At 46.9% G+C, this 9690-nt stretch overlaps 3 protein-coding genes across 3 annotated transcripts; 2 read left to right on the top strand and 1 right to left on the bottom strand.

The window, feature by feature from the left end:
* Positions 1 to 3971: 3971 nt before the first annotated feature.
* Positions 3972 to 5109, top strand: LOC121599582 (signal peptidase complex subunit 3). The gene is made up of 4 exons (XM_041927474.1): positions 3972 to 4057; positions 4127 to 4354; positions 4479 to 4745; positions 4826 to 5109. The coding sequence occupies exons 2-4, from the start codon at positions 4212 to 4214 to the stop codon at positions 4953 to 4955; spliced, it is 540 nt and encodes a 179-aa protein (XP_041783408.1). The 5' UTR covers positions 3972 to 4057; positions 4127 to 4211; the 3' UTR covers positions 4956 to 5109.
* Positions 5110 to 7005: 1896 nt separating this feature from the next.
* On the top strand, positions 7006 to 8257 carry LOC121599579 (methylglutaconyl-CoA hydratase, mitochondrial). Its single transcript, XM_041927472.1, has one exon. The coding sequence runs from the start codon at positions 7221 to 7223 to the stop codon at positions 8178 to 8180; it is 960 nt and encodes a 319-aa protein (XP_041783406.1). The 5' UTR covers positions 7006 to 7220; the 3' UTR covers positions 8181 to 8257.
* A 144-nt stretch (positions 8258 to 8401) lies between these two features.
* LOC121599581 (phosphomannomutase) lies at positions 8402 to 9373 on the bottom strand. The gene has a single exon (XM_041927473.1). The coding sequence runs from the start codon at positions 9199 to 9201 to the stop codon at positions 8443 to 8445; it is 759 nt and encodes a 252-aa protein (XP_041783407.1). The 5' UTR covers positions 9202 to 9373; the 3' UTR covers positions 8402 to 8442.
* Positions 9374 to 9690: the final 317 nt, after the last annotated feature.

The following is a 9690-nucleotide window of genomic DNA, read 5'->3' as shown; positions in this document are numbered from 1 at the left end:
ATCGCCCAAAATGATACCCAAATCTTTGCACCTCTCCCGAAAATCACTAACCACAGCGTACCGGGGGACGCACTAACACACCAATACCATTTAATCCCTTATCCGTCACGTACGCACACACACACACCGTTGTTAATGAAATGAGCGCTGTGGACACAAGCGGACCTCAACCACGACACGCAATGCAAACGGGCAGCACAGCATCCGGGCAAACAAACCGTGTTGCTGAGTTGGGTTGGTGCCAACCGAATCGCACCGATTCGTCACCGAATGTTTACACCGCTTGCTTTATTTATTTTTGTTTTTTTTTCTTTCCTTTAGCTACGCTCGATTTCGTCCACGTGTTGCAATTTAATTTGTTAGCTTTCAATCATGCGTGTGAAGCGGGGCACGTTTGTTTCACTGGCAGGTCGGAAATGATCTTTTTTTTTTCTTTTGGTGACTGTGTTCTCTATGTTTGGTGATCTATGTTTTAGTGATTCGAAGCTTTGAGGAATTGTGACAAATAGGTACTTATATTGAACAACATGGATGGATTTGACCCGTGCGAACACAAATTAATGTACAGTGGTGGCCACCTAAAGTCATGAACTTCATACCTTTTATCATACCTTCAAATTGTGTTTTTAAGTTAGAAGTTTCTCTAAAATTTATACATTAAATGATTTTATTTTTCATTAGATTTGAAGCGGAAAATGTCGCGTAGGCAGATAAATTGCTTAAAGAATATTTATATTTAAAACCATTGAACTTGACACAAAGTCTTAATCATTCTCTTGCTAAAGATAGATACGATTCATGTTATTAACTTGATCAATCATGCTCAGCAATCAAGCGAAGAACAAAAACTGGTCAATCAGATGTAAGCAGTAACTATTCCATCTGAATAATGAACAACGGCTTTGAGGCAATTCGATCTTCATTGGCAGGCTAGGCAGTAAATTTTGATCACTCCTTCATTCCGGGTATTTCAAAAGTATTCATTTGCTCTAAACATATGAAAAAACATAATAATTCTCTTTAAAATTACTATCCTGCTTCTGTTGGAACCTTGCAGCAACGATAGTTGGCTGATTAAGGCCATAGAGCGTTTGGCCTACGATATGTAATACGCAGATGTCCACCCAAACTAGTCGATGGACCAGTAATAACTGATACCAAATGATTTTAGCACCATATTGGTCAATATTGGCATGTTACGTGGTCATTTTGCTATTAAATGAAAACTGTCCGATTTTTAGTGGACCGCATGAATTTCGTACCTTTTATCACATTTTTGCACAGAGATCCGAGGTTTCAAAAGATCTGATTTCTTGCAGGACCACAGCTGAAGAGTGTCGTCAACGATGGATGAAAAAGTTTTCCGATATGCAATCTAGGGAACTGTCCGGGGTACCGCAAAGTCCGATAGTAGGGGAAAATTGAAGGTGTCCGACTTTAGGTAGCCGCCACTGTACATTGGTGCCATAGTACAGAGGCATTCAGGCATTATTGGGATCTATAGGACCTGTAAAGCGTTGTTATCACTTCATATTCATTATACGAAGTTCAATCTATCCACAATTCGAAGGATTGTTTGCTCAGACTCATTGCCCACTTTATACTTGAAGAATTCTTCTAGAAGAGCAAATTGTGCTCTTTTTGTGTTCTAGTACCGCTTGATTAATGTTATTCTACCTCTAGGTATTGTTTAATAACATAGAGAACAACGAATGTACATCCCAAATTACGCATATCGAGAAACGAATGCAGAAGTGAAGTTTAAGGACAATTTGAAGAAAAAGTCAATTGCGAATTACCAATAGGCCTCCTAAATGTCGTACAAATATTTGCAAATAAGTTCAAAATAACTCCTTTTGTATTACATTGTGCACTCCATCCGCAAATTCGCCCAGATCACATGCACATTAACGCACACAGACTAACCTTGTTTCCCACTGTCATTTCAAATGGAGACGCCCAGTACTTTGTGAAATGGAGCAATTTGCTAGGCTATGCCGCGACATTATCACCACGCACACACAGCAACAAAGAGCTGTCATAGTTGGCTCTAATTACAGCCGTTGCACTAGGCAGTTGCATCAGCAGCTCATTCACACCAATGGCTACTTCAATCGCGAAGGCTGAGGCTGGCTAATTTGGGTGAATGGCTGCATGAATAATTGACGTGGCGACAATCGCTTGTTAGCATTTACCATCTTCACCGGATGATAAGGCCACTCATAAGACATGAATCGATTTCGTTGCTTCGTTCATGTTAGAGTAGCTCGGAATGGGATTTAAATCTTTAACCAGCCTCAGACTTCAGCACAACAATTAAACTCCACGTTGGAATCGGTGTGAGATGTGAGCCTTCTACTTGCACTTTTCCTTTGCAATGCAAATCCCTTCCGTCTCGATAGTAATCGATTCATTGTATTCCTTGGGGGGGCATACATATTCCTTCCCGTTTCGATTCACACTCTCCCGGCGAAGCACGATCGATACAATGCTGCGAAAAACGAGACATGAAGATTGATACCAAGTTTTTTTCTTTTTTTGTTTGGCTGCAACCATTCTCTATAGCACACTGTAAAAGGTTCCCAGTTTCATGGGGATGGATCCGATCCTGTTTGAATAAGGCGGAGAAAAAAAAATGCTACCGCAGTGCTGTAAACGTTTGTCCCGTGCCGTACGACATGCATCCCTGGGGAGTATGGCAAGAGTTCAAATAGTCTCACAGAGCCGCATACACTCCGGCACAGAGAGCTGACTGGCAGGATGGAATGGATCTGTAAAAGTGAGACATTGCTCTTTTTCAATGTGCTTCAAAATGATCGGAAAATCTGTATCTGTATTTTCTACACTTTTTTGTTGTTGTCGTTTCGAGACGTTTGGAGTTCAGTGGATAAGTTCTTTTTTATTCATCTGTTGTATTATTAGCCGGGTTTCTTTTTATCATAGTTTGAACATTTTTTAGACCGATGATTGAAAAGTTTTGAAAAAAAATCAATCAATTAATTAATAGGTGAATGAAAACCAAATCGAAAAACATCAATCAAGTTGCTGATAATGAGTTCCAATGCACCTGGACCATATTTAAAGTATTTTATGATAGCATTATCTTGTAGCAGTAATGAAGCAAAACTGAGAAAAATCTGTCGCGATAGAACGATGATTAGCAGGACAATGGAGGAGCCGCTATAATGACGAGCTATACGAGATGTTCGGCGACCTCACTGTCGTGGAGCGGATCAAGCTAGCCAGGATCCCAGCCAGTAAAGTCTTTTTAGGCCGTCCACAAGGACAGAGGCGGCGTGGTAGGTCCAAACTGAGGTGGCAAGACGGCGTGGAGGCGTCCGCCATTAAGGCCGGGATAACGAATTGGCAGACGAAGGCGCGGGACCGCGAGTGGTTTCGGGCACTCCTGAGGCAGGCCAAGACCGCAAAGCGGTTGTAGTGCCGGATAAGTAAGTAAGTATTATTAGAATAGTTAAATTTGAAGTTGTTTTCTAGTACAGTCTTTCCCCGAGCTATGCGACACTCGAGTTAAGCGAATTTTTATTTTTGACAGTTCAGATGTCAAATTAGTACAATTGGTCAAATTACAATGCTTGGATGTTAAATGAAAAATATTTTGCAATTTTTCCAAAAAATTTCAATCAGTAAAAGACAGAAATAACCGAATTTAATTTGCGTAACTCGGGGAAAGGCTGTACACATCATGGAAATCATGTGCAATTAACAAACAAAATTGGATGCTTCTTTCACTCAACTATTAAGCTAAACGTGTGTTTAAAATATTCATCCAATAAGCTAATTAGAATTGCATGCCAATATCAGCAAAATCCTACTTTATTTCAATTTTTGTTTTGTGTAATCGCAACGGTCAATGTTTGAATCAACTTCTCAACTCCGACCTATCAACGTGCCTCCGAGCTGTCACTTGCGCGTTTGAAAACGTGTCAGTTTTTCAGCCTCTGTTTATACTCGACGCTCCCGGGTCGAGTTCTGTGCCGCGACAGCCGACAGCAGCGATCCGCGACATCAACAACTGTTTCGTACCCTTCGTTATCAGGTAAAATCAATGCAAATTCTAGGAGAAATCGGTGTGAACGTAATTGCTAACCGTTTCTCCCACGAGCAGCTCAAGTATCCTTCCACCACCGGGCGCGTTCGGGGTGTACTTTTCTCATACGAAAGAGCGACGGCGGGACACACCAGCACACAAGATGCATACCGTAATGACCCGCGGTAACGCGATTCTAGCGTACTCGCTAAGCGTACTGTCCGTGCTTACGTTTTGCTGCTTTGCTTCCACGTTCTTCTACGACTACCGCACGGAGGCGCGAATCAACACAGTGAAGGTGCTGGTGTAAGTATTTGCTCAGGCGAGCCGAAACCCCCTTAATGCCGGCTTCGTTCACCACCTCTCCCTTCCCATTGAGTGCTCGTACACGAAAGCCACGTAATCAAAACAATCGCCCGTGCACTTGCAGCAAAAATGTGCCAGATTTCAGCGCATCGCGGGAGAAGAACGATCTCGGCTTCATCACGTTCGATCTCGGCACCGATCTGAACCCGCTGTTCAACTGGAACGTGAAGCAGCTGTTCCTGTACCTGACGGCCGAGTACACCACGGAGCAGAACGCCCTCAACCAGGTGGTGCTGTGGGACAAGATCATTCTGCGGGGTGAGAACGCCAACCTGGACTTCAAGAACATGAACACGAAGTATTACTTCTGGGATGATGGCAATGGCTTGAAGTAAGTGGAAAGTGGAGCATTGGGTGAATTGGAGCAATAACACGGGGAATGGGATTGTTTGGTTCGATTTGTTTTTGTAGGGGACACCGGAACGTGACGCTTACACTATCGTGGAACATCATCCCGAATGCCGGACTGTTGCCGAGCGTGTTTGCCCACGGGCAGCACTCGTTCAAGTTCCCCGAGGCTTACATCGAGTCGCCGGTCTAGTCGAACGGTCGCCGGTAGCCGCGTGTGTGCCCACCCCCTTTTCCTCTTGTTTCCATCAAAGAGTGTAACTGTACTGTCCGAAACCATTTTGTATTAGAGCAAATGGGCGAGTGAAAAGAAAAAAATAAATATTGAAAATAATGTGGAAAAATCACTCCAAAAATCCATCCATCGGGTGAGCATTTGATGCCTCACTAGTTGACAATGAGATCGGTATTTGAATGCAATCCGATACGAGGTGTGATGATGTGATTTGCCCTGTTGCTACCGCCAGCATCGCTCTGCAGCTCTGGTTGTTCCCATTGAAGCCAGATCTAATTCATCGACGTTCGTCAGTAGCTTCATCAGCCACATCAGCAGGCTTCAGGTAAGTGCTACACCAACCCCGCTTAAGTAAACGAAACATGGACAATAATCAACATATCGTTCACAAGTAGCAATGCAATACGAACGTCTCTAACGTATAATTTGATTGATAAGGAATTTAGTCTTTCGCCAGGTTTCTGCCGAAAATCTTTAAAAACCTCGAAAAACCAATCACTTTAAAAAAAGAGAGAATTTTTGGAGGACGTTATGTGGGAATGTTTCTTGTCCTTAACAAAATGACCTCATAGCTCATGGCAATTTTTACCGATGTAGTGTTATAATTATGAATTATCGTTATTAGTCATTGGCGCCACCACTGAAGATATGAGTAAATATCATGAACTGGTTTGCTTAGTAAAGTTTTACTTCCCTGTTCCTTATTTCTAAACAATCAACGATTTATGGGAATTATTTGACATGAATCAATTCGTTGGAGCCTATCAAAATATGTAGATATGATTTTAGGTCCAAGGATATGTCTTTAGTGATTTTCGCCGATGGAAAGCAATGGCTTAGAAAAATAAAACTATCAATTGACTAACATTCTAACATTGACTAACTAACATTCTTCCAAAATAGCGGAAAAATCATTCATAAGCCCTTTAAGTCCATACTTAATTGGAATCTTCAAAAGGGTAAAAGAAACCTCCACAACCAACTCATCTTTCCGGCCTATTTTTTCTTAGTTTTTCATTCAAAAAATTAGATTTTAATACAGATTTAAAACTGAATAATTAATTCAGCGGAACCTCCTCATTGCCGCTGAACTGCGACCCGCGTGGGTCTATATTAGTGATGGATAAAGTTGACAAAAATCAGGAGTCGACTCCGACCCGATTCCGATTGATTCGGAATCGACTCCAGAAGGTAGGTCCGCCCTGCATCATCGGGAGTCGTTCGGAATAGCCCGGAGTCGTTCGGAGTCGTTCGGAGTCGTCCGGAGTCGTCTGGATTCATCCGGAATCGGCTACAGACAGCGTCATCCAGAGTCGTCTCCGAGGTCGGCCTTCGAAACAAAGGCCTGTATAAGAAGTGCACGCGCAAAGTGAAAGACAAAAAAACACAACGAAAGGAAATGTCTGATCACAAGCACAAAGGCTCCTGTTGACCTGTTTCACCAACTCCGATTTCGGTTGACTCCGATCGACTCCGAATGACTCCGACTCTGAATGACTCCGACTCCGAATGACTCCAACTCCAAATGACTATGACTCCGAATGACTCAGACTCCCAATGACTCCGACAACTCCGAACGACTCCGAACGGCTACAAATGACTCCGGGCGGATCCAGTTGTTCCATTTTGCCGGAATCGGAATCGGACTAACAATAGTTGGAGTCGGATCGGAGTCTTGGGTGCGCTCCAGAGAGCACATCACTAGTCTATATGCTTCCCAAACTCCATAGCGACGTTCTACTTCTCTCACCAAAACGATTTTGAAACATTCCACCAACTAGAGCTAGATACAATTAATAAATTAAACTTGTTCCACAAATCCACGTTCAATTTAAAATTTGAAGTTTCAACGAAAGCGTCAACTGGCTTTGCTTGAAACTGCCGCTACGCAACGAATTTGCTTGCCTCCATCCCATTCTTCTCCAGCTGTTCAAACGTAGCTGGCTTAAAAGCTCCCGATTTGTTTTGATCGTGAGCCACCCCCCCCCCCCCCTCTCTTTCGTCCATCCTTTTCCCATCCCGTTCCCAAACACAACCCCTTTCACGCAATTTCTTATGTAACGTCGACAACAGAAGCGCCTACAACGCACACAAACACGCACACGGTGGTTGCGGTTGACACATTCGCGTTTCCCTTTCACTCCAAAAAACACGACCGAACAAAAGCGGACTCAAGAGACTGTTGCTTATCAAGTGTGTGCGTGTGTTTAGTTCCTCTCTAAAATGCTTCCAACGGGCGCATCGTGCGTGACACGCTTGGTGAAGCGCGGACTGGTAGGCGCGCACGGTTTGCGCACGGTCACAACGACAGCGCGCCACTGGCAGTGCGACGCCGGACACGGGAAGCGAGCGACGGCGGCCGGGTCCGACGTTTCCCCCAACCAGGAGCTCCAGCTGACGTACCTCACCGAGGAGGACAAGCAGGGCATTGCGGTGCTCGGGCTGAACCGCCCGAAGGCGCGCAACTCGTTCAGCAAATCGCTCGTGCACCACCTGCTGGACGCGATCGAGGTGCTGGCGCACGACAAGAACGTGCGCGTCGTGATCCTGCGCAGCCTGGTGCCGGGAATATTCTGTGCCGGGGCGGACCTGAAGGAGCGGGCCACCTTCACGCCGCAGGAGGTGAGCCGGTTCGTGTCGAAGCTGCGCCAAATGATGGTCAACATCGAGCAGATGCCCACGCCGGTCGTGGCGGCGATCGATGGCGCAGCGCTGGGCGGTGGGCTCGAGATGGCGCTCGCCTGCGATATGCGCGTGGTCGCGACGAACGCCAAGCTGGGCCTGGTGGAGACGAAACTCGGCATCATCCCGGGTGCCGGCGGTACCCAGCGTCTGCCGCGCATCCTCAACCCGGCCGTGGCGAAGGAGCTGATCTTCACGGCGCGCCAGTTCAGCGGCGAGGAAGCGAAAGCGCTCGGCATTGTGAACCATGCCGTGCAGCCGAACGATGCGGGCGATGCGGCGTACCAGCGCGCCCTGCAGCTGGCGATGGAGATCGTGCCGAACGGGCCGGTCGGTGTGCGGATGGCCAAGAAGGCGATCGATAAGGGGCTGCAGGTCGACCTTGGGACGGGGTACGCGATCGAGGAGGCTTGCTACGCGCAGGTCATACCGACCAAGGACCGGCTGGAGGGGTTGCGCGCGTTCGCCGAGAAGCGGAAGCCCAACTTCATCGGCGAGTAGCGGGCGGCGTGGGCACCCCAAGCAAGGAGAGAGATAGAGAGAGAGAGAGGAGCAAAAGCAGTAGGGTATAACCAACTCTCTCTGTGATAGATTGAAAGTGCATTTAAATTCCATTTTTTCGTGGACCCTCTTTTTTCTGTCCTCAGCGTTTACAAATGACTCAAGCAGTTCTTTCACCCTCTTAGGTAGTAAGACCTGAATGTCGAATAAAAATCCGCTAAAAATCAAAACCGCGCGTGTCTCATCATTTTTCGTTCGATTTTCACAGCTTCAGCAGCTCCGCCAGCTGCCGGCGCGTATCGTCCGGCGACTCCACCCGGTGGCCGATCGTGTCCGGGTGGCTGTAAATCTCGTAATCGTTCCCGCCCGGGCTCGTCTTGTCGCCGAAGAAGTGCACCGAGCGGAACGGTTTCGGCCGCTTCGCGATGTGCCGCAGGCAGAACGTTTTGTCCCACCCGGTCGGAAAGACGTCGAAGCTGATCTGCCCCCCAATGCTGTACGTGAGGTCGACCTCCGCGAACTCGGCCCGCAGCCGGTCGATCATGCGCTGGCGCACCTGGTGCGTCTGGTCGTACGCGTAGAACGCTTGCCGCTCCGCCGTCGAGCAGTTGCGCCCGATCGGGCTCACGTTCAGCATGCCGTTGCGGAACTCGACGAACGTGCCGCGCTTGATCGGCAGCTCCAGATCGGCGATGTAGTGCAGGCAGTAGTTGATGAAGCGCTTCAGCACGTCCTCCCCGAGCTGCTGGCTGATGGACATCTTGCCCACCTCCCGGCCGGCCTCGTACTGTACCAGCCCGTTCTCGGGGAACACGTAGTCGAACTTGTGCAGGAACTCCTGCCCATTGAGCTGCTCACACATTTTCTCCAGATCGGAACCGCCCACCACGCCGAGGGTGGCCCGCGGCAGCACGCTTTGATAGAGGAACTCCTTCATCTCCTCCGTGATGGATTGGCGCGGCGCCGTGAGCGTGCCATCGACGTCGAACAGGAGCAACAGTTCGTCCCGAGCTAGATCCATTCGGCCGCTGCAAGTGGGGCTTCTGCTTTTTTTTCGGTATCTCTACACTGCACAACAGGTGAACGGGTAATGATTCAGCGGGGCAGCGCCCAACAGAAAACAACGGCTACGGCCCCAATCGGTAAAAACAAATGTAAACATTTGCCGGCTGCTGTCAGCTGTAACACAACGTAAACAATCTCTACGTGGAAGGAAAAGCTCCCCCTGCGAAAGCTTTTGCCGCAGCTGTCAAATTGAACGAGCACAGTGGTCGATGCAGCGCGTTAGCAAAGGTCACATTCAAAAGGGCCGTTTTATTTTGTAATTATTTTTTCCTTTTAATATTACCACGTTTTTGGATGTATTGTTGTTTGTTTTTATGCGAGAATTAAAGGATTTATTTAAAAAAAATCCTTTTCATAACAATAAACTAGACATGTAATAAATACCACTTTGATACTTTTTAAGACACGTCAAAGCTTATCCCAAAATACCCCGCTTGAACACGAT

Source organism: Anopheles merus, chromosome 3L (genome assembly GCF_017562075.2).
Source record: "Anopheles merus strain MAF chromosome 3L, AmerM5.1, whole genome shotgun sequence".
In the NCBI taxonomy this organism is placed as follows: domain Eukaryota; kingdom Metazoa; phylum Arthropoda; class Insecta; order Diptera; family Culicidae; genus Anopheles; species Anopheles merus.
This window is presented reverse-complemented; position numbering and strand designations above follow the sequence as displayed.

What these genes read in the sequence shown, in the direction of transcription:
- LOC121599581 (XM_041927473.1), bottom strand. Translation starts at nt 9,201, where the DNA reads ATGGATCTAGCTCGGGACGAACTGTTGCTCCTGTTCGACGTCGATGGC.
- LOC121599579 (XM_041927472.1), top strand. Translation starts at nt 7,221, where the DNA reads ATGCTTCCAACGGGCGCATCGTGCGTGACACGCTTGGTGAAGCGCGGA.
- LOC121599582 (XM_041927474.1), top strand. Translation starts at nt 4,212, where the DNA reads ATGCATACCGTAATGACCCGCGGTAACGCGATTCTAGCGTACTCGCTA. An exon ending in AACACAGTGAAGGTGCTGGT is followed by an intron (nt 4,355 to 4,478) that starts GTAAGTATTTGC and finishes GTGCACTTGCAG; the next exon opens with CAAAAATGTGCCAGATTTCA. An exon ending in GATGATGGCAATGGCTTGAA is followed by an intron (nt 4,746 to 4,825) that starts GTAAGTGGAAAG and finishes TTGTTTTTGTAG; the next exon opens with GGGACACCGGAACGTGACGC.